General features: G+C 51.6%; 12 protein-coding genes across 12 annotated transcripts; 6 read left to right on the forward strand and 6 right to left on the reverse strand.

Moving 5' to 3' along the window:
• Nucleotides 1-107: 107 nt before the first annotated feature.
• Nucleotides 108-2074, forward strand: P174DRAFT_510788 (uncharacterized protein; the record flags this gene model as incomplete). The annotated part of the gene is made up of 3 exons (XM_024831720.1): nt 108-158; nt 436-512; nt 533-2074. The coding sequence occupies 3 exons, from the start codon at nt 108-110 to the stop codon at nt 1863-1865; spliced, it is 1461 nt and encodes a 486-aa protein (XP_024683497.1). The 3' UTR covers nt 1866-2074.
• P174DRAFT_439588 (putative kinesin family protein (KinA)) lies at nt 2056-5923 on the reverse strand. Its single transcript, XM_024826841.1, has 5 exons — nt 5569-5923; nt 5471-5502; nt 5320-5414; nt 2820-5251; nt 2056-2747 (listed from the first exon to the last, which is right to left on the reverse strand). Exons 1-5 carry the CDS (start codon nt 5571-5573, stop codon nt 2516-2518), a joined length of 2796 nt encoding a protein of 931 aa, XP_024683498.1. The 5' UTR covers nt 5574-5923; the 3' UTR covers nt 2056-2515.
• A 90-nt stretch (nt 5924-6013) lies between these two features.
• ubc2 (E2 ubiquitin-conjugating protein RAD6) lies at nt 6014-7311 on the reverse strand. Its single transcript, XM_024826842.1, has 4 exons — nt 7151-7311; nt 6926-6990; nt 6623-6847; nt 6014-6559 (listed from the first exon to the last, which is right to left on the reverse strand). Exons 1-4 carry the CDS (start codon nt 7190-7192, stop codon nt 6436-6438), a joined length of 456 nt encoding a protein of 151 aa, XP_024683499.1. The 5' UTR covers nt 7193-7311; the 3' UTR covers nt 6014-6435.
• A 412-nt stretch (nt 7312-7723) lies between these two features.
• On the forward strand, nt 7724-9372 carry P174DRAFT_439590 (thiolase family protein). Its single transcript, XM_024826843.1, has 3 exons — nt 7724-7987; nt 8047-8991; nt 9054-9372. The coding sequence occupies exons 1-3, from the start codon at nt 7832-7834 to the stop codon at nt 9252-9254; spliced, it is 1302 nt and encodes a 433-aa protein (XP_024683500.1). The 5' UTR covers nt 7724-7831; the 3' UTR covers nt 9255-9372.
• A 222-nt stretch (nt 9373-9594) lies between these two features.
• P174DRAFT_403274 (uncharacterized protein) lies at nt 9595-12070 on the forward strand (the record flags this gene model as incomplete). Its single annotated transcript, XM_024823979.1, has 5 exons — nt 9595-9799; nt 9857-10777; nt 10828-11014; nt 11064-11819; nt 11880-12070. Exons 1-5 carry the CDS (start codon nt 9692-9694, stop codon nt 12068-12070), a joined length of 2163 nt encoding a protein of 720 aa, XP_024683501.1. The 5' UTR covers nt 9595-9691.
• A 76-nt stretch (nt 12071-12146) lies between these two features.
• On the reverse strand, nt 12147-13862 carry P174DRAFT_403276 (chitobiosyldiphosphodolichol beta-1,4 mannosyltransferase). Its single transcript, XM_024823980.1, has 3 exons — nt 13426-13862; nt 13167-13363; nt 12147-13097 (listed from the first exon to the last, which is right to left on the reverse strand). The coding sequence occupies exons 1-3, from the start codon at nt 13667-13669 to the stop codon at nt 12153-12155; spliced, it is 1386 nt and encodes a 461-aa protein (XP_024683502.1). The 5' UTR covers nt 13670-13862; the 3' UTR covers nt 12147-12152.
• Nucleotides 13863-14022: 160 nt separating this feature from the next.
• P174DRAFT_510794 (metal cation transporter MSC2) lies at nt 14023-17227 on the forward strand. The gene is made up of 5 exons (XM_024831721.1): nt 14023-14679; nt 14735-15895; nt 15950-16097; nt 16127-16167; nt 16218-17227. The coding sequence occupies exons 1-5, from the start codon at nt 14300-14302 to the stop codon at nt 17044-17046; spliced, it is 2559 nt and encodes an 852-aa protein (XP_024683503.1). The 5' UTR covers nt 14023-14299; the 3' UTR covers nt 17047-17227.
• A 635-nt stretch (nt 17228-17862) lies between these two features.
• On the forward strand, nt 17863-19083 carry P174DRAFT_429345 (fatty acyl-CoA reductase; the record flags this gene model as incomplete). Its single annotated transcript, XM_024825569.1, has 1 exon — nt 17863-19083. One exon carries the CDS (start codon nt 17863-17865, stop codon nt 19081-19083), a length of 1221 nt encoding a protein of 406 aa, XP_024683504.1.
• Nucleotides 19084-19303: 220 nt separating this feature from the next.
• P174DRAFT_418883 (Zn(II)2Cys6 transcription factor domain-containing protein) lies at nt 19304-20546 on the reverse strand (the record flags this gene model as incomplete). The annotated part of the gene is made up of 2 exons (XM_024824741.1): nt 19304-20404; nt 20478-20546. The coding sequence occupies 2 exons, from the start codon at nt 20544-20546 to the stop codon at nt 19304-19306; spliced, it is 1170 nt and encodes a 389-aa protein (XP_024683505.1).
• Nucleotides 20547-21577: 1031 nt separating this feature from the next.
• On the forward strand, nt 21578-22555 carry P174DRAFT_366928 (RTA1 domain-containing protein; the record flags this gene model as incomplete). Its single annotated transcript, XM_024822141.1, has 3 exons — nt 21578-22272; nt 22339-22413; nt 22465-22555. The coding sequence occupies 3 exons, from the start codon at nt 21578-21580 to the stop codon at nt 22553-22555; spliced, it is 861 nt and encodes a 286-aa protein (XP_024683506.1).
• Nucleotides 22556-22746: 191 nt separating this feature from the next.
• P174DRAFT_119546 (putative ubiquitin conjugating enzyme) lies at nt 22747-23939 on the reverse strand. Its single transcript, XM_024821066.1, has 3 exons — nt 23590-23939; nt 23409-23500; nt 22747-23333 (listed from the first exon to the last, which is right to left on the reverse strand). The coding sequence occupies exons 1-3, from the start codon at nt 23748-23750 to the stop codon at nt 23077-23079; spliced, it is 510 nt and encodes a 169-aa protein (XP_024683507.1). The 5' UTR covers nt 23751-23939; the 3' UTR covers nt 22747-23076.
• Nucleotides 23940-24515: 576 nt separating this feature from the next.
• On the reverse strand, nt 24516-25704 carry P174DRAFT_418886 (uncharacterized protein; the record flags this gene model as incomplete). The annotated part of the gene is made up of 2 exons (XM_024824742.1): nt 24516-25472; nt 25540-25704. 2 exons carry the CDS (start codon nt 25702-25704, stop codon nt 24516-24518), a joined length of 1122 nt encoding a protein of 373 aa, XP_024683508.1.
• Between the last annotated feature and the right edge of the window lie 91 nt (nt 25705-25795).

Genomic DNA, 25795 nt, shown 5'->3' on the forward strand with positions numbered 1-25795 from the left:
CGACCCTCCCAAGACCGATAATCAAGCATTCGCGCAGAGCAGCTCCTCATGCCGAGTGTTCCGAATACGAAGCCTGCGGAAATTCGTTTGATGTCCTGGTGACGAGCATGGCCGCGGTGCCACATGGCTGTCATAATTGTATCGATGCTCGAACCCAGGTTAGTCAGGTCCTTGTCAGCTTAGACTCAATTCCAACCACTGCCTTACGATCTTGATTATTATATTGCTTCATCCTATATGTGTTCTTGTGCATTCATTCTTGTGCAATTCTGCCTATCATGTCTTTTCCCATGACACATTGCTGTTCACAGTGCGATCGGGCGCTAGCTACTCCCATGTCGCGTTGTCCAGTTTCATGCAATTTTCGATGATCCTTATCTCCTTGAAGCTGCTCTTTAAGGTCACTGGCTTGAATTTGTCCTAATCCTGCTCCAGTGCGCCGGTCAAACACCGTGCTCGCGCTGCAGAGACCTCAATCTCCTTTGTACCGGTAATGCGACGACGACCCTGGAGTTTCACGATGACCTGCCAGCCTTGCAGAGACGTCGGCAGTTGACATCCTCGTCCTCGTCCTCCTCAACACTCCCCCTCGCAACAAACCCAACGGCCTCACCTGGGCCGTCTCTCGCATCTCCAATGCGACGGAAACGACCTCTTGTCCTCCGATCGACGAGCTTGCATCGCCCTCATTGACCGCCGTGGCCGCGTCCTCCCAGCAGACCGACGTCTTCACGGACTACGTGCTCACTGCGTTCCCCTGCTACTTCATGTGCACCGCGAATCGCGTCCCAGTAAACTGGGTCGCCTATGTCCACAGCCGGCGAGGATCAATGAACACCCCCTTCGACTGGGCGCTCCGCGCCTGCACCACTGCATACACTGGCGCTCTGCACAACGACCCGCGGTACACGGACGCCGCAAGGGCGATGTACACACGGTCTCTCCGCGGCCTAGCAGCTATGCTATCGAACGCCTCGAGAGCCACGTCCGACGAGGCATTAGCCACCGCAATTAGCTTGGCCTGCTTCGAGGTACAGAACTGCACAAATCCCGACGCATGGCTGCGACATGCTGCCGGGATCAAGACGATGATGCGACTGCGCGGTCCGCAGGCTCACCTCCACGGATTCGGCCGGGCCATGTACATCGTCTACCGGAACCTGATGGTCACAGCCGCTCTGCTGTCCGGCGAGGAATGTCTTCTCCAGGCACCGGAATGGCAGGACCTGAACAGGCAGATTGCCGCCGACAACGCGCGACGACCCGACTCGTCCGCTTACACCGACGTCGCGGAGCGCGGTTTCAGCGAGATCTCAAAGGTCCCCGGCTACGTGAAACGAGTCCGGGAGCTACTCGCCCTGCCATCAAAAAGAAGAGCCTCGCTGCAACCAGCGCTGCTGCGGGATGTCCAGGCCGCGCGGGCCGCGCTGCGCGGCATCCACACCGAGTTCGGCGTCGCCGTGTCGACGGTTCGAGCCGGGCAGAACGAGCAGCAGGGGTTCATCGGCCCGCTCCCCTTCGTTTTCTTCGATGGCTTCTCCGGCCTCTATGTCCGGGGCATTCGCTCCGCGCTCGTCATTCTTAACAATCTAATTCTCGCTATGGATGAGAAACAGCGGGCGGCTATCGAGGCGGAGAACCGCACCCTGTCTGATGGAATACCTGATCGTGTCTCCGAACCGAAAAGCGAAGAGTACGAATCGCCGCTCACACCGCCGAAATCCCCTGGCAAGTCGCGCCAGCCGACTCTGGTCGTACGGTCCTTGATCTCCCCTCAGACCCGTGAGCCGCCAACATCGGACATGATGGACCGGCTTGTGACGACCATGGGCATGGACGGTGTGAGGGTCACACTGTTGGAGTAGAGCACATCACTTTGTTTTCCTCTTGCAAGTTTGGCAAGTTTGATCTTATTGATACCCATTTTGTTCATTTCATCTTCTATTTTTATGTATTCATGCATGACATGGCGTTTGTTGTTTTCGATATTGGCATGAAATCCAGCTTAGACACTATACTATAGTCTGAGAAACATCGCGATCACTCGGGATACGCAGGATTCTCCTCGCGAAGTAATGACATCTACTAATTGAGACCGTATCTTCTATTGACATCCGGTGAAATTCATCTACTATGTATTCATCTCCAAACCGTCCTTCCCCCCTCCCGAGGTGCTTTCTATCGGTCTGGTATACAAGGGTATCAGGGGAACCGGAGGCCTCTCCTCGCATAGGCTCGTCGGTGGCTCGGAATCTAGGTGTAACCAGCGATGCAAGAACGAGACGGAACAGAAAAAGGGCAACGTCATGAGCACAGCGGAACAGACTTCGTCATCGGCCAAATCACAGAGATAGGAGAGCAGAAAAAGCGGCAGGATATCTAGACACCAAGAAAGATGATAAGAACGGGTTCTCAACAAAGGCTGCTGCACTATTTGCACGAAACGAAAGGGAAAAAAGACAATCAGATATGTTCGGAGGAAGGGTAGAACAAACAGCAAAAGAGAAATCGTGGATCATCGTCGATCGAAAAACCAGCTTGTGCGCTTTCCGCTCTCCTGCGACTGGACTCCTGCGACGGGAGCACTGCTCTCTGGCCCTCCACCACCACCGCCCCGGAGCGGCTTCGCGATTCTCGAGCCGCCAAAACTGAAACCGCCGCTGCCATCCATAGACGGAAGACCCCTAGTCGAACCCTGCTTCGCAGCCTCCAGTCTCTCTTTAACAGCAGTGAGTTGAGCCTCAAACCTGTAGGTGGGGATATGATATTAGCCACTGTATCTTGCTCACAGCCGAGCTATTCCATAGGGGACGACTTACCGATGATTTGCCTGAGTAAGTTTCTCTTGGCTTTCTTGCAGGAGACCTTCAAGACTCGCAATCCGTTCGTTTCTGGCAATCAGCTTCCTCTCCGCAATGGCGACCTCCTTCTTCAGGCTGCTGTTCTGTTCCACCAGCTGCCGCTGTACATGAGTCAGTTGCTCCAGGTTGCGTTCCAAGAAAGCCATCTTCTTCTGCTGGGCACGGTTGTTAGATGAGCGCAGCACATTGTTATATTGTTCTCGAGCGTCGTCCAGCGAGATCTCAAGCTCCACCACCCGCTCGCAACGATTCTGCAGGTCGCGCATCAGGGACTTCTTCATCGCATCGAATTCGGCGATCTGCTGCTGCAGGTTCTTGCCGGTGGCGCCGTTAGTCGACGCCTTAGACTGGGAATCTGCAAGGGATTGCCGCATCTTGGCGAGCTCCTCGTCCTTGCGTGCAATCTCGCTGCGGAGTTCAGCCGCTGCCTGCAACTCGGTCTCCTTCCGGGTCACGTAAATCTTTTCCAGCCGCTCGCGGATCTCTTCGACATCACCTTCGCCCAGGTTGCGCTCCAGAAGGCTCTCATAGTCCCGCTCGAGGTCGGCCAGCTTCTGCTCCAACTCCAGTCTGCGGCTGTCCTGCAGCTCGCTCAGTTCACCATGGTCATTCATGGTAAGCTCAGCCTGCCGAATCAATCCCTGAGTTTCGACCAGGCTGGTCCGTAACTCCAGGAGGTCGTCAGGGGCAACTGGCTCGCCAGCCTCGCTGACCTTGTGCAATGCATCCACCCGCTGTATAAGGTCCTGAAGCTTCCGCTCGTTGTCTGAGAAAACGTCGCCTCCCAGGTCGAAACCAGCCATCATCTTCGCCATCTTCTCCGCCTTCTTCTTCTCCTTCTCATCGAGTGCCGCACTGGTCTCCTTGGCCTTCATTCGCACGTCAAGGAGTTGCTGCTTAACATCGTCCAGCTCCGCGGTCAGCTCAGCATTAGCTTCCCGGAGGCTGTCCATTGTAATCGAGGCTTCCTTGCCCTCGTAGGAAACCTTCTCCAGCTGCATCCGAAGCTCGTTGACCTCCGCGCTGAGTTTCTCATTGTCCTTGCCAGAGCGTGCTGAGTTTTCCTTGAGGTTCTTGAGCTCCTCTCGAGCTTCGCGCAAGCTCCTCTCCACATTTGCAATGTGGGATTCTCTCTCGGCGATTTGATCCTGGAGCTCATTCTCCCGCCGTAGGAATTCCTCCCGTTCATCTTTCTCGAGCACAAGGCTGGGGGTGCTAGATCGGTCGCCGTATCTAGAGTCGGGTCGTGGTGTCTCTGATCGGGGAGTTTCTTGCAATCGAGAAGGAGTGCCAGGTCGCGTAACACTTGCACGAGCTTCAGCCTTGGCCGCGCTGACGGCTTCCGAGCCTCTGGCTGGTGTCCAACGGTCCCTGGGAACTGTTTCGCCGCTTCTCCACACTTGAACTTCGCTCTCCAAAGCTGAAATGTAGTTCTCAAAGTTGATGACCTGGGTCTGCGCTTTGCGAAGTAGTTGCTTCAGTTCAGCTGGACTCAACTCAGCATTGACCTTCGCCTTGTTCTTGATTGCCTTTGCGCGCACACCAAATCGCAGCGTTGAGATCGTTTCCGCATCGTTATAGCTACTCGGAGAGCAATTGATAATCAGGGTCGTCCTAGAGTTACCACCCAAACTCTCCTGCAGAATTCGAGTGAGCTTTGAGTCACGGTAAGGGATATGCGTCGATTTGCCATCTGTCAGCGCGTTGATGACCATACCAAGAGCACTCAAACTCTTGTTAATCTTCTTGGCCTCCTCGAGGGTTTGGCCACTGGCGCCAGTCTTGCCGACTTTTTCACTACCTGCGAGATCTACCAGGAAAAGCTGACCGCTCTTTGCGGAGCCCGTCTCTAGATTCTTCTGGGTGACAGTGACGACGAAGATGGAATGGGACCGAGAGGATTCTTGATTCATGTTGGTCGCAGCCACCGCTCTTGCCGCACCACCGCGCCGCATTACTTCGTAGACTTCCTGCACACTGGAGACATAGACCTCGAGTAGACCTTTGACGTAGACACCACGCGACTTCTCTTCGTGGACAGGCAGGTTATCATTCTGTGGCACCAGGAGATCGCGGATCCGTTCCATGTAAATTTCCATATAGCTGACTCGGACCGTATATTCGATGTTGCTCGGGCTAGTGAGAATGCTTGCGAAGATCTGCTCGACAATACGCGGAATGATACCCTTGCCCTCCGGGTCATCGATATCGGAACCCATCATAGTATATGACTTTCCAGCACCTGTTTGACCATAAGCAAAGACCGTACCGTTGTAACCGTTCAGGATATCGTCGACTGTAGGGCGGATCGAGTAGTCGAAAATGTCAGTTTGTCTCGAGTCCATGGGAAAAACTCGATCGAAGGTGAAGGCTCCTGAGCCTTCCCTGGACTATCGCTGGTCAATATCTCCAAGCACCACCAAACCTTGCGTTTTCCCAGCGTCGACAGGAGACTCACGTTGATTTTACATGACTGCTCATTTTCAAACTCAACAATCGGTTCTCCTCCAGACGCTAATTCGACTTTGTTTTGCGGTCGGAATCTCGCAACGACTATGCAGTACCGGTGAGTATCTTCGACCATATGTATTCGGACGGAGCATACAAACCCTTGATGGTGTTGGAGCCGGGCCCAGATGATCTGTCATGCCAGGCTATCATCAGTCTTCTCCGCACTGTTTCAAGCGGCAGTTGATAGAATACTCACGCCATGTTTGCTCCGACTCAAACCTCAAGAGCCACCAGAAAGAGAACCGAGAGGTGAGGGACAGCCCCGAGGGGAGGCGGGTAACGTCTAGGCTTTCGTTCAGAGCCGGATTTCGATCTGTTGACCAGCTGCGTAGAGTCGGTGGGATGTTTGGGTCAGGGGTCCACGTGCGAGACGGCAGCCAGGAACACGCGATGTCCTCACCCCAAAACAGTGACAGAAGGATGGGTCGAGGAAAGCAAGTCCGCACGCACACACCACCACGAGCTTGTGATGTGGGTTAGGACTCACTGCTGATCGAGCAAGGAAGAGTAGCTGGGGATCAATCTGTTAAAGAGTCGCAGGAATGCTTCGACACCAGCCGTTTGAGGAAGTGGCTTGGCGCCGGCCTAAGAACGTTAGAGAAACACTCGTCCCGCATCACCAAAAGGCCGCCAGTCGATCACACATGCGCAACGCTTTTCTTTCAGCTATATCTATCTAGAGCTACATTTTCCTGTACGGAGAGAAGATGTCTACGCTCACTTTAAGACGGAAGAGCAGGCTGCAGAATCGGACGACTTTAAAGACAAGAAAGGCTCATGCATTATGCAGGGCAGAAATAAACAATGCAGCTATCCACACAACCAGCAAAAATAAATAATTCACCAGGCGCCAAAAACCCCGCGCTGTGCATATCGTCAACATAAGGTAGAAGTCAAATACGAACTCGGCCAGAACATTCAGATCAACAACCCGTCAGAGTCGTTAACGTCCCCTTGTGACTCCCGGGTGAACGACATTGTTCCTGTTGACCGATCCAAAACAAGAAACAATAACCACCGGCTTGAGAGAACTGAGCTCGACAACTCCTCCGCTGAGAGTAAACTAGTCTTCCCAGCTCTTCTCGACTGTCTCACGCACGCGCTTGATATATTCCTTTCGGTTGTCTTTGTAGAGGTTCGATGCTTCCACATTCGCCGGAGATGACGTGTTAGGGTCGTTTAGTAGACTTCATAAGATATGATATCAGAATCACTGTCCCTAGTAGGTTGTGGAATAACATTCAACATACCTCTGAATACTAGTCAAGATGGCCGCCACGTCATAGGTCGGGCTCCAGCGGTTCTGCAGGATATCAAGGCAAAGCTCCCCCGTACCATAGACATTAGGATGGAACATCTGGCTGATAAACTTGACACCTGGCGGCTTGTTGGGGTATTGTTCCTCGAAATGCATGACCAAGCGGAATGTACCATCTTCGAACGGGGTATCGGCGGGGCCAATGATGACGGCATTCCTAGAGACGGATATGTCAGTCACTCCATCATCACATTCTTCAGATGTACGGATGAATCGAGAAGAATGAAGAACTCACCAGGTCATGACATTGTCAGCTACTGGAGATGCTGAGACGCCGGCAGGAGGGTCAGTCTGCATGCGCTGTGATTATGAATCAAGTTAGCTCACGAGACATAGGCTGGTAGTTGAGTTACAGGGTAGAACAAGCAGAAAAAATTGTGCAAGGACGAAATAAAAATATATGGAGAAAAGAGGTGACAACGAACTGAGTCAGAATCAATGGCTTTCAATAATAACGTACCTTGAAGTCACGCATGAGACGACGGCGGGCAGAAGTAGACATGGCGGCGGGTGCTACGACCGATAGGAGCTATCAGAATAGGCTTTACAGACTGCAAGTAAACCACCCGTCTTGGAGCTGTTGAGATCGGAGAGTAAGAGACCTGATTTGTATACCAAAAGGTCGAGAGGGATATGCCACAAGAGAAGTTGAGATAGCCAGCGGGATATGGATCCTTCTCGATGAGAAGCGATCACAAGAGCGGGAGGAGAAGCGTTGATCCAATACCGGTCAGTCGTCTGAGGGTCGGGATTCCCCTCTTGCTTAGCTGGTCGTGCCGTTGTTCCTTCTTTGCCATCCGGGGCCGAGAACGGTAAAACTTTCCACATGGAGAAACTAGCTTTCTCTGTATAGCTTGAAACGCCATTGCTGAGTAAGTACACCGAAACGTCATGTGAAATTAAGGTCATGTGAGCCACGATCATGTGATTACAGACAATGTCCAAACAGCCTCGGTTGCGGGAGCGCGGCTACATGCGGAATACTTTGCGGAGATCGGGGGAGGACGCCAGAGGCGAGTTGCAGTAAGCCAGCAGAACATTTCCGCTTCATCCATCTCCATCTCGAACTGTACTCCTTCTCTCATTCTCCTGTTTCTGAAGCACCCTCATAATCACCTTACAGTACCTCTACTCCCCCACCATGGCGATTCAAACAACAACTGGGTTGGCAGCCCGCCTGGTCGCCAGGCGCGCCGCATTCCCCGCATCTCGACGAAACTTCTGTGCCTCTCGTTCAGCTTTGAAAGAGATTCAGGAGGCTTACATTCTCAGTGGTGCTCGAACACCTACTGCTAAGGTGAAGCTTTTTACAGGTCACCCCTCGTCGTCTTCTTTATCAACTAACGACTCATTCAGTTCAACGGATCCTTTGTCTCTGTATCCGCTCCCGAATTGGGTGCAGTTGCCATCAAGTCTGCCGTGAGCAAATCTGGCGTTCCTGTTGAGAAGATTACCGATGTCTACATGGGCAATGTTCTTCAGGGTGCAGTTGGTCAAGCGCCCGCTCGCCAGGCCTCCATGTTCGCCGGACTCTCTCCTACAGTGGAATCCATGACGGTAAACAAAGTGTGCGCATCTGGCCTCAAAGCCGTGGCCCTGGCCGCTCAAAACATTCAACTCGGTCTCGCCGAGGCCCAGGTTGCAGGTGGTATGGAGAACATGTCACGCGTTCCTTACTATTTGCCTCGATCCACCCAGTTGCCACCCTTCGGAGAAATCAAGTTACAGGATGGTCTGATCCAGGATGGCCTGTGGGATGTCTACAACCAGTTCCACATGGGCATCTGCGCTGAACAAACGGCTAAGAAGTATGAGATTACGCGTGAGGAACAAGATCAGTACGCCATTCAGTCGTATCAGCGAGCGCAAGCAGCTTGGAAGGAGAATAAATTCGCGGAGGAGATCGCCCCTGTTACCGTCAAAGGCAAGAAGGGAGAGACAGTCATTGAACGTGATGAGGGCTACGAGAACCTTCGAATTGATAAGATGACCACACTGAAGCCGGCATTCTTGAGGGATGGCACCGGCACAGTGACCGCTGGCAACGCTTCCACCATGAATGATGGTGCCTCGGCGCTCGTCCTGGGCAGCAAAGCTATTGCACGTGAGTTCGCTCAGGGTAACCGGGCTCTTGCACGCATCGTCTCTACCGCAGATGCCGCCATCGACCCAGTGGATTTCCCCGTTGCCCCAGCCAAGGCCGTCCCCATCGCCCTCGAGCGGGCAGGTATCACTAAGGATCAAGTCGCGGTTTGGGAGTTCAATGAGGCCTTTGCTGCCGTCATCAAGGCTAACGAGAAGGTGAGTTTGAATGCATTTATAGACCTCTGTCTGATTCTGTCCCCTTGCTAACTATTCATTAGATTCTCGGTCTGCAGAATGCTAGGGTCAACCCTCTTGGAGGAGCCATTTCCCTGGGACACGCCCTGGGAAGCTCTGGCTCTCGTATTTTGGTCACTCTTCTCCATCAATTGCAGCCTGGGGAGTACGGTGTGGCTGCCATCTGTAACGGTGGTGGTGCTGCAACTGCAATGGTTGTTCAGAAGCTGGATCGGGTCGACTGAGCCAGAAGCCCGTTGATTAACGTTCCTATTGGTCCTCCTGTTCACAAAGTTCTTGGTCACCTCAAAAGCGACACGCCATGATTATACCCACGCTCTGACCAGTATTTCTTAGCATGCTATGACTGTATATATATATATGGATGAGAATTGAGAATTGATGAATTATGTAGTAGTTTTCTCAGCACAATTGTATAGACACTGTCACGTGACACTAAATATAACGCTTACCGAAAGCAGTAAGCGTCATCGTCCAGATGGGGGCTAAACCCAGATAGTTGAAACTATTACATCCCAGCTATTGTTCAGACTTTACTACAGTGATCAATTGCTTTAGAAAATAGTGAGATTAGCAGCACTACTTTGGTCCGTCAAGAGCTTGCTTTGGTATCCCTGTAGTCACTTGACGGACAGGACTCTAGTTCCGACTCACGATAGCGATGTTCGATCAGGTCGAGCTTACCATCTCTCCTTCCTGCTACAATTGCCTTGCCTGGTCAGCAGATGGTGAGCTTGCCCTTGCCGCGGGTGAATATGTTCAGATCCTAGTATGCTCCGTCATAACGTCGACTATGTGCTTCTTGAATAAAGCTCACACCAAATAGACCCCGAAGAAACCCACGCAGGGGAAGGAAGAAAGTGGCTCTGATCGTCCAAAGTCTGAAACAGAATGGCATATCACGCGTTTTCGCGCCAATCTGTTCACGAACAGGGAGTGGCCCACAGTTTTCCCTCAGAACCGGGATGATTTCTCAATTGGGGTTGAACTCTCGCCGAGCTCAGTTGTCAGTCTGTCCTGGTCACCACCAGGACTCGCCAGACACAGGCGGTGCACACTTGCAGTGCTGACTTCCAACTTGGTACTATCATTCTATCAACTCGTTGATGGAAAATGGATGCGAGTTGCCATCGTCAACGATGCCTTAGCAGCACATTTCAACTCATTCATCCACGACGAGGGCCCGCGATTGAGGAAGACTAACATAAGGGAATTCGCATGGTGTCCACCTCTAAAGTTACCGCAGGGCCAAAATAATTCCGTCCCCGCATCCGAAAGCAGATGGGGTTTTCAAATACTTACAGTCGCTAATGACGACAATGATCTGATTTTCGTGCACGTTCGGAGAGCAGAAGCTGGTTCGGCTCTCTCTGCTTATTCTTTTGATATAGTCTCGATCATCTCACTGCATGATCCTGCGGCAAAATATCCTATTGTCCAGTCCGGCTCGATCCTAGCTACGTCCTTGAAGTCCAAAATGAGGATCTCGGGCCTGTCATGTGGTCCCTGGCTCCTCAAGCAAGATGAGACAGCACCGGACGTTTGCCATGCGATAGCAAATGCAGTCGCCACTTATGGTACCAAACTCAAGCTGATTAGGCTCGATGTAAACATACGGCGAGATGGCGAAGACTCGGAGGCTCCTTCTCGCTGGAACTTACAGGCAACCGCTTCGGAGAATCCAGATCTATCTAGCAAAGATGCTGGCGAACGCGTCTACCGCGGCCCCGTTGAGTGGTTTCAAGCAGTAAGATTCTGAGTAACATTAGTCAATACCTTGGACTCACGTATATTCAGGCAGAGTCTGGGGAAATTAGCCTAGCTGTGACTACAGTAGGAGCATTGATGGTGATAAACCTCCCTCGCGCCGTATATGAGGGCAAAGAGACATCATCTGGAAGAGTTCGAACAAGAGAATACCCCCTGCTTGAAAACACCGACACCATTGAGAAAACGGAGGCAAGGCATTGGGAATCTATCAGTGGTACGCGCTTCACTAATACAACTTAATCTGCTTTACTAATAGAATATAGCCATGACTGTCGCAAGCGATAATGAGTCCAAGCTATCCTCGCTTCATTTGGGCACCTCCGGAGGATATGCTGCAGTCAAGGAACTCATTGAACCCACTGATGCTCAGGATGACGGCCTGCTCTCGCCGCCACCTTGGAAAAGCCAGCTTGATGCTATACGGGAGAGCTTCGATATTGACCATGATCTCGGAGGACTAGCGATCGGCAGGATCTGGGGACTGGCAGCCTACGAGGGACTCATTGCTGTCGCATTTACTCTTCACCCCGGAGACATGATTGAGTACCGCACTGGCTCGCAGGAGCGCACTATCATTGTTTTCTCCAGAGCAAACCTATATCAGCAACCACAGGCTCCGTCATTCCTTCGCGAGTTACCAGTATTCACGTCAGACTTCCTGCGTCTGAGACGCGAGGTGGTGGTGCGCTTCACATTGCGTTCTCTTGACTATGATGACAGGAACCCTTGGTACCAGAAACTCGTGTATACGGCTGCCTGTTGTGCTCTTGTAGAATCCAAGGATGAATCTTTACTCCTACAAGCTAGGAAAGTCTTCGAGTGGCTTGGGACTGCTAGCGGAGTTGACCTGACTGAGGAGTTAACAAAATGTTCCTCGCCTGGGAATCAACTCGAACCAAAGTCCGTAGAGCAGCTCAACGGCGCTGGTGGGCACATCTTTGAAAAGTGCGATATATGCGAAGCTGGGGTAGCTTGGTATTCAGCACAGGAAGCACAGTGTGCCGGTGGCCATCTATTCGGTAAGCCCATGAAGACTCTCTGCGCACCGTGAAGCACAATTGGACTGATTAACTGCATAGTTCGTTGCAATCTCTCATTCTTCTCTATTCAAGAGCCGGGAGTATCCAAGTTCTGCTCCGACTGCAGCACAGAATACCTCAATGAAGATGGTCTCGCTCAGCTCCACGGGAGTGAACTCCAAAGCGCTTATAAGAAACTCTCTAACGTTTTTGACACGTGCATATACTGTGGTGGCAAGTTTCGTGCCTAAGGGCTACATTCAGATGAACTCAAGCTGCCCAGAAGGGGAAGAACACTGGCTTAAATGAATACCGATGGAAATAATGAGGGCTTTATGCGAGGCCTAATAGTTTTCCAGCTATGGGACCCCATTCGTCATTCCAGCGACGATTACTCTCTTTGCGAGCACCAGTACGGATCTTCTCCAGCTTACTTGGGTTCTCAAACAGATCAACAAGGTGGTCGAGGAGCTCACCAGAGCTTCCAAAGCCCATACCGTTCACACCCTCGGTTACTAGCTCAGGCCATGCTTGAAAACGATCCCAGCCAAGCACCGGTAATCCAGCCCCGAACATGTCAACAACTTTCATGGGAAGATCGACACCGCTGCTACTGGTATGTAAGCTGATTCCCAGGGAAGCCGACGCCAGAAGGCGCGCATAGTCATCGGTGGTTAACCATGTGGTGCGAATGGTGACCTTGCTGAGCTTGCCCGCTTCTTCAAGCTTTGATATTTGCTTCAGGTACATGTCCTTCTGAGGTCCTTTCCCAGTAATGATGGCCAGAACAGCGGGTAATCCAGGGTTGCTAGTGGTTGCCAGGTTCGAATACCGGCAGAGTGCGTCAATGAGTAACGAGAAGTCCTCGTCAGCTGTCCAGGACGTCGAACTGACTATTACACGGAGGGACCCAGCCTGGAGCAGGTGCTTTACCGAGGATGTTTCTGGCAAAGACTCAAGAAAACTCTTCCGCTCGCTTTCGTCCAAGATGGGCCGAAAATGACTTGCTGGCCGGTCATGCAAGGGCATTATGGGGGCTGTGAGGCCAAAGTCGCTCTTCAAAACGGAAGCCATGGCTCCTGTAACACAGAAGTGCGCCGTGGCGTATCTACAGAAGCTCTTCTCATACCATTTGGAAAACCGCACAAGTGGATGTCTCTCCCCAAGTTTGAGCGCCAAAATGGTATACCCAAAGTTATGCCAGTCAATTATCAACTTAGTATGCCGGAGAAACGATACCATGGATGCGATTGCCAATGTAGGTATGGAAGGCGGGTTCTGCATTGGACCAACTTAGCGAGAGGATATGGATACCGGACAAGTCACTTGGGCCGGCCAGGGTCTTACCTGAACAAGTAGCCATTGAGCGAGCTCTGTGCGGTAAGCAAGAGCCCACAAAAGAGATACAACTTGGAAGGCTACTTTGAGTGGACCAAATAGCAGAAAGAGGAGCTTATTACTTGTTTGCAGGAAGGTCGGGTGCGGCGGAAGAGCGACTATGGATATTCTAGGATTGGACGAGATGTCGGGATGCACTTCTGATTCTGTATTATAAAGAGCGTCAGTCATACGCTCATTCGCGATTAGAAACCTGATCGGGCTGTACCATCGTAACCGATAATGTCTACCTGGCCTCCTCCCCTCGCGATACTCAAAGCATGGTACTGCATGCGCGGGCTGCGGCCGATATCGCCCAGGACGAGAATCTGCGTCGTCGTTTTAGCCGCATTGGAAGCATTCCTTTTGCTCCTGTCGGACCGTCTCAGGTCGTATCTTGAAGGAAGTAGGAACAGTAATAGTGTCACCGCCGTAGAGATGTAGAAGGCGACGCTGATCAGGGATTCAATCATGGTGTGTTGTTGGCGAAGAAATCATACAGTCTAACGCGCAGTCATTGTTTTTTTTTCTTTTTCTAAAAAAAGGGCGAATAACCAATATTGATAATCACTTATCGCATATTGCTGGCCGAAAAGAAACTTGTGAGTTCGAAGGCGAGTGAGACAGACTCAAAGCTTTGAAGCTATTGCATTGCGCTGCCAGCTGTGCGGAGTACCATAATAACAATCCCCCTCGTGGACACCTCAGGCTCATACATGGCCTCCGGGAAGATAAGGGAATCTTGGCGCGTATCACGTGTGCCCCTGACCCATGCGTTATCACCTGCAGCTGATGAAACGCAAAGGTTTACTCAATTCAAAGTTGATTTCCTATAAAACGTCCTCTACAGGCAACCATTGCTCATCTCCTTTGAGCAGTGACTGTGTACGTTCTTTTGGCGCGATGCCGCGTTCCTTATCCCAATTCCCTGACCGACTGTCCCCTCAGAGCTGCTAAGCTCCCTATTCCGCCCCGATCTTGGCCGCGACGACCCCGTCGAACGTCTTGGCCCCTTCGCCTTCTCTCTCATTGCTGTCACGATCAATTGCGAATTGTCAAAAAGGCCAAATCGGAAAATTAGATACCATGTCAACGGGGCTCCCATGTCCAGCGTGGATACACAGTTCCCCGCAACTCATGGACATGGATTCGGACACTCGCGCGGCCATGGCCACTCTCGCTCAAAGCGTTGGACACAGCCTTCAGCAGGCCAGTCGCTGTCTTCTTTGAATGGCTTTGCAACTCCAATGCAACCCAACCTGCCTTCTGTAGACGCAGTTTCACCCAATGGCTCTGCGTCAGGGTCGACATCGCACAATCCCCACCACTCGCACTCGCACTCGCACGGTGCTCCTAACCACTCAGGGAGCTGCGACCACGGACATTCAGGGCATTACCATCCGACTGAAAAGACAGAAGATGCTACAGAATTGCGCGCGCGGGATGTTCCTGTCATCTCGACCGATTTTACACCCAGCACCAAGTGAGTGATCCTGATAAGAAACGACGGATCAAATAAGTGACATTTAATCTTTTAGTCGCGAACTCTTCTCAGGACTGCTAACCGCTCTACCCTGGATCGCCTTATCGTGGTACTACAATCAATATGCCAATTGGAACTCGGATATCCCCAATAAGGACAACACTGACCCGAAAACGTCGGGCGGTGGGAGTCCGGATCAGGCAGTTCTAAGGACCTGCAGTCTGACAGCTGTCACTATGGTCATGACGGGTGTTGGGCAACTTCAATGGTCTTCACGGGCTGGGAACAAATCCGTGGCCAAAGTTCCAAATCTGAAGGCAGATATCGCAGGCGTAGCGCTTGCTCGCATATGCTCGATTGCATTGCCTATATACGCAGCGCTCGAAGTTAGCGGGTTCCTTGTCGCGTTGGGTTTGCTTCTCGCAGCAGCATCTGGGTTGCCCACTCTTGTCAAAGGCCGCGCTGCTGGCAGCAACGCTCGCGAAAAGCTGGTGCACAAGAAATTCACAGTTGCTCTTATACTCATAATCCTGGTGTTAAGCTTCTTCGGTTTGATTGGCTCCCAGGAGTCGAAGTCGATGTCCGGCTATCTCTCCTTGATATTGTCAGTTTTTGTCATTCCTCCCCAATTCGCAGATGTTGGCCAGTCTTCGTCTCGGGGGGCGGGTTTTGGTGTCTCCGCTTCCTCAAAATCGGACACTTCAGTAAACCTGAATTCGGGTCCATTATCTGTCGTCTCACCGGATGATGGTATGTTGACCTTGATACTCGGGCTCGTTGTTGGGATAGTCGGCTTCGTTCTCTTCGGTATCCCTTCCCTCTCGGCATTGGACGCGTTGTACCTGCTAGCAACAGCCGGTAGCTACGCAACATCCTTACTCTTTTCAAACCCGCCCAATCTGCGTTCGCCGCACAAATGGGGTTTCGCTACAGGTATTGCGGCGGCAGGACTTCTATCTCCGCCACCTGTAGCTGCTGATAACTGGGTGGTCTATGCATCGCGATGCACGCTGGCGGCGGTGTCGTTCTTTGCCGCTCGATTTGATGACCGCCGGCTACGCCTTGAGCGGCATTCTCATCACCATCATAATCACGGCCACTCAGCGACTCCAGCCTCTCGGGTGACCAAGGTTCTTCTTCGCTACAGCGAACCTTACCCCCTGTTGTACAGCATCCTCAAAGAAAGGGATTCTCGCCGTATATTCTACTTCATGACGTATGCATGTACACCTCTTTGCATTTAGGGATGGCGACTGATGATGTTTTATAGCTTGAATTTCACCTTTATGCTGGTTCAATTATCTTACGGATTCATCACCGGGTCTTTGGGACTGCTCAGTGACAGCATACACATGTTCTTCGATTGCCTTGCACTTGTTGTCGGCCTTTGTGCTGCCGTTATGAGCAAGTGGCCCCAAGTGCTCGGTTCCCTTATGGCTATGGAAAGGTTGATACTCTTTCCGGATTCGCCAACGGAATTTTTCTCATGTACGATTTGAACCCACCTTTCAATGAGTTTAAACCTGACAATTACCCAGGATCATAAGTATTGAGATCATTTACGAAGCTGTGGAGCGACTTTCCTCTGGAAGTCAGATGCATCGACTGGGCGAATTGTTGGCTGTCAGCGTTGCTGGTCTGGTAGTGAATCTTGTCGGTATCATGGCATTTGACCATGGCCACGCACACCACGGTCACGATCACGGTCATTCACACTCACATGGAAATGAGAATATGCATGGTATATTCCTCCATATTCTAGCTGACACTCTTGGCTCCGTGGCGGTTGTGATATCCACCATTCTTGTCCACTTCTCAGGCTGGGCAGGATACGACCCTATTGCCTCATGTTTGATTGCCATTTTGATTTTTGCCTCGGCTGTCCCACTAGTCACCAGTACTGCGAAGACCCTATTGCTCGCCCTTCCCGCCGACATCGAATACAATGTTCGTGAAACGTTGGCCGGTGTCAGCTCTCTACGAGGAGTTGTGGGGTACACAGTGCCCAAGTTTTGGTTAGACGATACAGGAACGGCCTCGGAACATGACCACCATCATGGCCATGGCCATGCCCATAGTCACAGTCACAGTCACAGCCACAGTCACGGCCATAGTCATTCTCATAGTCACAATCACAGCCATGGCCACGAACACAACCACGACCACGACCACGACCATTCTCACGAGAAACACGAAGCAAACGTCCTCGGGGTGATTCATGTTATTGCGTCCCGCGGAGCCGACCTAGAGGATGTACGACAGCGGACGGTCAACTACCTCCGCGAAAAGGACATGGACATCCTTGTCCAGGTCGAGCGAGAGGGCGATGGGCGTTGCTGGTGCGGAGGGGGCAACAAAAGCCCCTGATTGCAGCCATCATTTCTGTATATTTTGACATGACATACAGCTCACTGAAGAGTTTTGAACACATGCAAATACATGTTTGTACTATTTATGACTTGCGTACGCGGAATTGGTTGGAATGCACATGCCACGGATACAATTTTAAATAGTTAGTCACTGTGGAACGACCTCATCTCAGTAACGGTCTGTTTTGACTGAACATTTTCCATGAGTGAAGTCTTGAAGTGAAAAGGTATATCCGTCTCGTTATCCAGCGTCGTAAGGGACGTCCCACCACAACAATGCCACCATGTGTGACATCTGTACCACTAGTTTCTTCGTAGTAGCCAAAGAGTGTATTGAAGAAATCGCCACGACTCCATGCCGCAGAGAACTACACTACGGACTTCAAGCATGCGCTCGACGCGGGAAGTTCATAAAGGTCGTACAGAAGCATACCCTCGGCTGCACATGGTGGCAAACTGAGGAAGGGACTGAGTTTGATATCCAGCATATCCCCTTTAGGAGCCAATTGACTCAGAGACAGTCCAAATCCTCGGTACTCGATGTCTCCATTGGCCATAAGAGAAATACGAAGGTCACAACTGTCTAAGTTGTGTTACAGCACAGACTCAAACTCAGGGGAAATACGCGTGGAATCAGATGCGAACTGCACACAGAGGAAGCGCCGAACCGCGGTGTACGGTCGTCATGATCAACGTAGCCATCTTATATTTGTAGCTTGTAGCCTCACAATATGACGCGCCAGGACTCGGTGGATGACAATCGCTTCAGACGTCATCTGTACAAGCTTCCCCGACGTTAGCCATGTCCGCCACAATGGCAGACAACGACATCCTGAGGAACGGATATGCAAAGACTTTCACGAGACACTCTGTCTTCCTCACAGGCAGTACTGGATCACTGGGAGGATGTCTTCTTTACAAGTTGGCGCTGCAGCTTCCTACTCAGAAGATCTTCGTTCTGACCCGCGGATCGGCCGAGTCCGCCATTGAAAAGTGGCGGAGGCTCATGCCAAAACAGACACAGGCGATCCTCAACACCGGCAAGGTGCATTTTGTCGTTGGTGACATCAAGGAGACAGACTTTGGTATCGAAGAGTCTGAGTTGAGGCGACTGCGTGAAGAGGTCACTCTTGTTATTCATACGGCAGCCACGATTACGCTGGACGCAGGCATTGTGGAATCGATCGAGAACAACTGCCTCCCTTCCCTTGAGCTTGCGAAGATGGTTTCCCGTTTCAGACGGTTGAAGCTGTTCGTCCAGATCTCGACGGCGTATGTGAGCAGCTTCTTACCCGACGGTTATGTTGGAGAGCGACTGTACCCCATCTCCAACGCAGATCCGGAGGATGAGCTGGCGGCTATACTGTCAACAGGTCAATCACCTGACACCGCTCGGTTTTCATCGTCGTATACCCATGCAAAATACCTGATGGAACGGTTGTTGTTGAAGAGGTACTCCCTTCTGCCTCTGCTGCTTGCCCGTCCCACCATTTTCGGCGCTGCAATCCGGGATCCGTACCCTCTGTACGGGCCCATCAATTCCACACCGATGAATAAATTTGCCAGTCTGTTCTTTGCGGACCGCGGGGGAACACATGTCTGGCACGCCACCGAGGGTTACGAGACAGGTGCAAACATCGTAGACGAGATCCCCGTCGATTTTGTCGCAAATGGCTGTCTCCTGCATGCGGCGGCGAGGACTCAGGGGATTGTACATCTCGGAGCTCAGCTCTACGTGCCGTTCACTTTCGACGATTTCTTGCGTCTCGCAGAGGCCAGCGCCCCTCCGTCCATTCAGAAAGAGTTACCCACTCTCATATTCACCCGAGACCGAAACGCCCCACAATCGCTCCTGGCTGATCTGGTTAAAGTCAGTACACGTAACTGGATGTTTGACTGTGGCAGATCGTATTGGCTAAAGCAGATGGCTGGACCATTGAGCTTGGCTGCCTGCAAGCATGACGTTGACAAGCTCAATTCAGCAAGGATCAAGCAGATATATGAGAACACAGCAAAGAAGTTGGCGAAGCTTTAGTGTCCTGAATATGATCCAAGCTATCTTGTATCAAAGGAGTGCAGGCAGAGTGGCTTGTCCAAGAGCATTGAGATCTTGTTTATAATGCCGCGCTTTAATCCAATTGATCGTCGTCTGGTTATAACAGCCTTCGTGGCGTTGACAGGCTCCGTTCATCGGTCACAATGGACGAGCTTCGAGAGGCCCTAGCACGATTGAACCCAATCAATCCTGGAGCAGATCATAAACCCATTTTATGCTTGGGCCATAGCCGAGCCTCCTCCCAACGGATATCCCCAGGTTGCAGAGCAGCCAAGAGTTCAGAAACCAGAGCCGTACCCGAGCTTTTCGCCCACCACCATTTCCCGTCGAGTTCGCCAAGAAGTACGCCCCAGTACATAAGCACCATCAAGGGGAAGGGTTTTCGGCATCGTAGGGCTTGGGCAAATTCCTTACTGGCTACTGCTAGCCACCTGAGTACGGATGCCGCATCCCTGTTGGTAGCATGTCGGGTAAAGCATCCATGGAGGCGACAGATAGCTTCCTTCACTATGAGGTACTGATCAGGGTCCACAGTAGCCACGATATCATCGTTCAATGCGGCTAGTCGGTTCAACGCACGCTCCGTTTCGCTGTCTAGTTTCGACGGCGTCACTTTGTCCCAGTCGTCTTGTGAGCTGAATAGCTGCATTGTGAGCCATGGGCGGCTGATTTTGAAAATTTTGCTTACGCCTTGCAATAGCTCGAAGACCACGACGATATTTTCAGTGATGCCCGAACTCTCGTCGCGCTCCGCAGTCAGCCGTGGTAAAGCTATACCAATGACGGTAGTGAGCACGGAGTGGGCGAATACAGCGTCGCAATTCATAGGGGTTAGGTTATCTATAGCTTCTCGGTATGAGGCAAAAGCACGATTGTGGTATTCCAGGGCCGTGTCAATATAGGCCAGTGCATCTGGCGGCTTGAGCGTTGAAGCTATATGTAGAGCAGCAACCGCAAGAACTCCGTTCAAAAGGAAGTCATGCTCAAGAGCTTTTCGGGGAATGTCCATTTGCCAGACATGGTAGTCTGATGGTCTATTCGCGAGACTCAGGTAAGTTTCGGTGGAGAATTTGTGCATGAGCTCCAGCTCTCGCAAGTTGGAACCTTTGGTCAGGCTTGAGGTTCCAGAGTTGAAGGACCGGCCGAGCGTTTCAGCAATGGGCCCCTCGCCAGAAGAAGTAATGGACACGGGGCTAGCAGATGCCCCATTTGCTAAACTACGCGGTTTCGGGGTGTTGTAGTAGGAGCAGCTCAACTCTCTAGCAATGCAGTTTGCACATGGTGGCCCAGTCTCATCACACTACGTGCTGTCAGAAGAGAAATGAGATAACAGAACATCAATGCAGAAGACAAAAGAGAGATGATTGGCTCACCTTGACCCTTCTTTTCTTGCACTGGTCGCAGCCCATGCGGGACTTTGTATGGGATCGACGGGGCGGCATCTCCAAGATTAATTAGGTCAAGAAGCCAGTTCATCCCATACGAGGACTGCCACTGACGGTGGGAGCTAGGAGCTGCTGTCACCTGCGGTGGTGTTGTGCATGGCCGATGGATGATGTTGATTTGACCGTCTCAACAGATGGAAAACCACGTGGGATACTCGTGGGATTCTCGCGGGATCACGTGATATGTATCGCATGTCGATAGCACCACCCAACAACAACATTTGTGTACTCGGACGGAGCCTCAGTGATGCACTGCTCTTGACCTACGACTACGATACTACCTTCTTCCATATCAACCAAGCACTATGATCTGGTGTACGGCACATGAGGCTTATTCGAATACAACAGTCCCTGTTGCGATGGTGGGGTCTCCGCGTACCCACTACGCCAACTAGCGGCCCCTGAAACATTGCGGACTAAGGCCGGTAGGAATTCAATCTGGCCGTTTACAACTCTATGCTCGGAAAGAACCTTATTGATCTCCCTTGACAGGTATCTGATCGTGTCTCGTGGTTAATATACGGAGTATTCTACTGTGTATATTGCATCTGAGATTAAGGACCGCCGGGCCCAGAGAAGGCCGAAATCCGAGCGGCTTAGCAGGCAGCACAGCAGTTTGTCGGTCATGATAAAGCCCTGGTTTACTGTCAGTGGGGCGAAACGAGAACGAAAACGAGAGCGAGAGCGAACGCGATGGATGACGAGCGCCAATCAAATGAGATAGCGAGGTGTTTCGATACTTGTTCTCGATCCACCTCGACATTGGCATCATCATCCTACGAGGCTCGGGTATCTTGGTGCCGTCAGCGCTAATATAATGATGAATGCCAATGGACGGTTTACTCATTCGACGGTTACTAAATATTACAGAGTACATCCACCCAAACCCCCGTTATGGATCATTCTGGGTCTGCGTTCATCCTGTCTTTTCTCTTTCTCTTTCTCAGCATAATATAGGACAATACATCTCGTCCTCCCTTTCTTTTCTCTCTTTTCATTTGCTTCCATCAGCCCTGGTCACACAAAACATGGCCAGCTACCGTACCTGCGCAGAAGTGAGCCCGCTCTGTCCTGTCGAGGCGACGACATACGGCTACTACCCCAACCTACCCGGCAACGTCTTCTTCACCGTCTTCTTCGGCATCCTAGCTCTCTTCCAGCTCGGCATCGGCGTCTACTACCGCACATGGACCTTCATGGTGGCAGTCGCCGTGGGCGCCATCCTCGAACTAGCCGGGTATATCGGCCGCGTGCTCATGCACAGTAACCCATGGAACTCCTCAGCCTTCAAGCTGCAGATCGTCTGTCTAGTCCTCGCACCCACCTTCGTCGCAGCGGGCATCTACCTCACGCTAAAACACATCATCCTCGCCCTGGGACCGGAGCACTCGCGCCTCAAACCTGCCCTCTTCACCTGGATCTTCATCGGCTGCGACGTGGGCTCGCTCATCCTTCAGGCAGCGGGAGGCGGCGTCGCCGCCGCAGCGGGGAATACAAACGTCAAGCTGCTCAAGGCAGGCGACGACATCATCATCGCGGGTATCGCGTTCCAGGTTGCGACGATGTCCGTGTGTGGGTTTCTCGGGCTGGACTTCTTCATCCGCTATTTGAAACGGGGGCCTGGGTTGTCGGGCGAGAAGACCTCCGTCGGGAGGAACATCAAATGGGTCATTATCAGCGAGGTCCTCGCTTATTTTACCGTTTTGATCCGCTGTATCTACCGGTATGTCCTTTTTACTACCCGTCTACCTACCCGCTCCGCTCGCAGAACGCTTACAGAGGAAATCAGTATCCCCGAGATGGCCGGCGGATGGGGCAACCCTCTAATGCAAAAGGAAAACGAGTTTCTTGTCCTCGACGGGATGTAAGTCCAGGAACATCCATCAAGCAGGTATACAGCTACTAACAACAGCAGGATGATCGCACTGGCGATTCTTGCCCTCACGGTCCTACACCCGGGGTTCTTCTTCGGCTCGATCCGAAAGGGTCCCAAGAACCAGCCCTAGCATTGGAGGTATACCATCCTTGTTCAGTTTCAAAATGCTTCTTTAGCCGGAGTTTGGGTTATCAGTACATGGCTACACCGTATATACATGAGTCACTTATAGACATATTCTTATCGGTTTTAGTAAACTACTCTCAGAGGTAAAATTACAATTATTTACCGAAAGTACTCCATGAACACTCGGCGAGGGCACCGTGAATACACCGCAACCAACCATATATGTTGCAAGCGCGCTGATCTCAAGCTATGATGCCGTAATGAGAATGAATCAATTCAACTCCAGACCCTTAAAGCGCAGCAACTCCATACCAACAAGAAAATAGCCGAGAGATGATGTATAGACCATAGAACAACGTATAAGACTGAACCGCCCATTGACCGGTTCCTCATGCACATGAGACAAAATAAATGAGCAACCGAAAACCGCACCCGCTTATCGCGCTGGTCAACAGTAGAAAAAAGCCTTCAGAAGAAAGAAAAAAAATCAAGCGTATTGGATGCAGCCGACTCCAGTTCATGCGCTCAATCCTCACCCAGACTCTCACGGACGCACTTGCGGACTCGTTTCTTGAACTCGGCCGGGTCTTCCCTCCATAGCCGGGCGGCTTCTACATTGGCCGGGCTTTCGTCGTTCGGACTCGAGAGCATAGAGATGACGGAGAGGAGGATAGTTTCGGGCGTTTGAACGGGGGACCAGCGCTCGGCGGCGGACTCGTAGCCGTACTTGTCTTCTTCCGGAGGGTGGAGGATGGAAATGCAGACCTCGCCGTTGGGATAGACTAACAGGGAGAGAATGTCTCAGTATCATGCAACGGATGCAACCAACCACAAAGAGGCAAAAGACGCAAGCTTACTGTTGGGGTGAAAAACGGGACTTTCAAACTTCATTTTCGGCGGCATATGCGGATACTCCGGTGGGAAGGACAGTCGAGCACGGAAGAAACCCCTGTCAAACAAACGTTAGAGTAACTTCAAACTGCTGGATACAGTCCGTCCTGGTCATCCGTTTCCGCAACTGAAGTGAAAAAAGCGTACATACCGCCGTACAACTTGACATCGTCCGAAATCATGAGCATAACCTCCCACTCAAATACATTGTTATCCACCAGCCCACAGCTAATCCCCGGAATGTCCTTGTCCTGTTGCATCTGCTGCAACTGGCGTGCCAGCATACGACCGGCTGGTGTTGTGGCCATGGTAGAAGAGGTTCTGTCTGGACTGGCCACTCCCGGAGGTAAGAAGAGAAGTTGGAGCGAAGGATCGGTGGACTTTTGGCCTCAGTCAGAGGTAGCGGAGAGAATTAAGAAAGATGTGTCTGAAAGGTACCCAAACAGAAAGGTGAAAGAAACTGAATCGGAAAATAATGAACGGTGTGCAGAGAGTGAAGATTGGTTGAGTGGGGAAGCGGGGCTACCTATCACTACTAACAGATAGATACCTTGGAAGACAGGCGGACGCGATATGACAGGAAGAGATATCAGAGATCGTCAGGGACTCCAAGAGCGATGATGCGCAAGAATAATAATAGGCTATAAATGTAAGAACAACGGATGTTCCTTTCGAAGACTAGGGGTAATGCCTAAGAATAACCAACAGCAAGAGAGAAGAGGAGAGAACGGAATGGCAAGTGGCTGTCTGGTGAGGGGCACCCTAGGGCGTGACATTCGGCCGCATGAAGTCAGCGTTGGAAGCCTCCGCGCCGCCACAGTCATGGCAAGACGATTTGCCACTATGTTTCAAATACAAGTCCACTCTTTGACAGAGGATAATAGTCTGGTTTTACAAGGAAAATTAGATCGAAATTATAAAATGTAATGAGAAGGAACATGCAAAATGCAGCCGATAGATTGAAATTAAATAGGAAAGATAATCGTATAAACCTGAGATGATAAATGAGAGAAGTGTACATGTCCAATCTGTGCAGCCGAGTAAGTCTGATGCTCATTCAAAATGATATATACTTAAGCGCTGCCGCCGCTGCGAGCGATCATGTCCGCAATGATCTTCATGAAAGACTCCGCTCCCATGTAAACTTCACCGGCGAGCGCCAGCGAGAAGAAGACGAACACGCCGAATTCAAGAGCCATGACTTTTCCAACCACCTTGAGGAAACGAATCCGAGCAGCCCGGTCAAAGGTCTTCCAGGCATCGGAGATGCTGAGCTTACCGCTGCCCCCAAGAATAGCGGGAGCCACCTTTCCGCCGAAAGAGCGATCGAAAGGCACAATAGACTCGTCCTCGTCGGGCAGCATGGAAGCGGCGACACGGATGAAGACCACGCGAGCAGGAATCGACGCAATTAGCGAAATCAGAGAAGGAAGAGCGACAACGGTGAGCGCCTGGCGAACGGCCTCGGCGGGAGGAACACCCTCCTTGGGAGCGGAGGCCAATGCATCCAAGACGCCACAAGCATTCATCACAACGAGAGGAACATAGAATGCAAGACCGGCAACAGCATGCTCAAAGGCCACAACGGGTGCGATCTTCAACCAGGCCTTGTAGCCAGGAATACGCTGGTAGAAGCGCTTAGGAGAAGGCTCCGAGATGACAATGTGGACCCAAGCCAACTGCAAGTTCGCCAGGAGAACACCGACAACCATTTGGAAGATGAACTGGGGAATAAACTGGTTCATTCCAAAGGGCATCATACCCAGCAAGAAGCCCCGGGCGAAAAGGTATATGAGGAACATGCTCATGCCGCGGAACCGAGACCAGGGACCGGCACGGGCGCGAAGGTGCTTGATGGTGGTACGGAGCTTGCTAGTGATGGGCTTGGCAGGCACAGCTGCCAACTCGGGTTCGACTTCGTCGGCGGGCTTGGTGGGATCCATGTCACCGTCGATGCGGACATAGATATCAGGGTTGCTGTCTTCAACCGCAGCGAGGGTGGTGACTACCATGCCATAGGTGTACTCGATCTAGACCAACCTCATTTAGCAATAATCCTTTCGGAGCAGTGGTATATTGACTGGCATAATCACTCACCGACCAAGAAATGAGAACGAAAGCAATCAAGGTAGCGAAAAAGAGAGCGACGAGCCATCCCGACAGCTGGATCTCAGGCGGTTGCTTGGAAGGCTGCTTCGAGTGCTTCTGGAGATGCTCGGAGGCGAGCTCAACACCTCGACGGACGAGGGAGCTGACAACCATGATGGATCGACTCAAAATATGAATCAAATGTTGTCGAAGAATATGAATAAGAATATGTGATAGATATCTTTGGTGTAGAGAGAGACAAATA

The sequence above is a fragment of the Aspergillus novofumigatus genome (assembly GCF_002847465.1).
Source record: "Aspergillus novofumigatus IBT 16806 chromosome Unknown P174scaffold_3, whole genome shotgun sequence".
NCBI classification, from domain to species: domain Eukaryota; kingdom Fungi; phylum Ascomycota; class Eurotiomycetes; order Eurotiales; family Aspergillaceae; genus Aspergillus; species Aspergillus novofumigatus.

Bases quoted from the DNA above. Each gene is read 5' to 3' on its own strand.
- P174DRAFT_439588 (XM_024826841.1), bottom strand. The intron at 5,415-5,470 runs GTTTGTATGCTC...GGTACTGCATAG, and splicing joins CGGCTCCAACACCATCAAGG to TCGTTGCGAGATTCCGACCG. The intron at 2,748-2,819 runs GTAAGTCGTCCC...CCCCACCTACAG, and splicing joins CTTACTCAGGCAAATCATCG to GTTTGAGGCTCAACTCACTG.
- ubc2 (XM_024826842.1), bottom strand. From the start codon at position 7,192: ATGTCTACTTCTGCCCGCCGTCGTCTCATGCGTGACTTCAAG. The intron at 6,991-7,150 runs GTACGTTATTAT...TCATAATCACAG, and splicing joins GTCTCATGCGTGACTTCAAG to CGCATGCAGACTGACCCTCC. The intron at 6,560-6,622 runs GTATGTTGAATG...TATCTTATGAAG, and splicing joins ATCTTGACTAGTATTCAGAG to TCTACTAAACGACCCTAACA.
- P174DRAFT_439590 (XM_024826843.1), top strand. From the start codon at position 7,832: ATGGCGATTCAAACAACAACTGGGTTGGCAGCCCGCCTGGTCGCCAGG. The intron at 7,988-8,046 runs GTGAAGCTTTTT...CGACTCATTCAG, and splicing joins CTCGAACACCTACTGCTAAG to TTCAACGGATCCTTTGTCTC. The intron at 8,992-9,053 runs GTGAGTTTGAAT...ACTATTCATTAG, and splicing joins TCATCAAGGCTAACGAGAAG to ATTCTCGGTCTGCAGAATGC.
- P174DRAFT_403276 (XM_024823980.1), bottom strand. From the start codon at position 13,669: ATGATTGAATCCCTGATCAGCGTCGCCTTCTACATCTCTACGGCGGTG. The intron at 13,364-13,425 runs GTACAGCCCGAT...TTTATAATACAG, and splicing joins AGACATTATCGGTTACGATG to AATCAGAAGTGCATCCCGAC. The intron at 13,098-13,166 runs GTAAGACCCTGG...GGTCCAATGCAG, and splicing joins CTCAATGGCTACTTGTTCAG to AACCCGCCTTCCATACCTAC.
- P174DRAFT_510794 (XM_024831721.1), top strand. From the start codon at position 14,300: ATGTCCAGCGTGGATACACAGTTCCCCGCAACTCATGGACATGGATTC. The intron at 15,896-15,949 runs GTATGCATGTAC...GATGTTTTATAG, and splicing joins CGTATATTCTACTTCATGAC to CTTGAATTTCACCTTTATGC. The intron at 16,098-16,126 runs GTGCTCGGTTCC...GGCTATGGAAAG, and splicing joins TTATGAGCAAGTGGCCCCAA to GTTGATACTCTTTCCGGATT.
- P174DRAFT_119546 (XM_024821066.1), bottom strand. From the start codon at position 23,750: ATGGCCACAACACCAGCCGGTCGTATGCTGGCACGCCAGTTGCAGCAG. The intron at 23,501-23,589 runs GTACGCTTTTTT...TTTGTTTGACAG, and splicing joins GTCAAGTTGTACGGCGGTAT to GGGTTTCTTCCGTGCTCGAC. The intron at 23,334-23,408 runs GTAAGCTTGCGT...TCTCCCTGTTAG, and splicing joins TCCCGTTTTTCACCCCAACA to TCTATCCCAACGGCGAGGTC.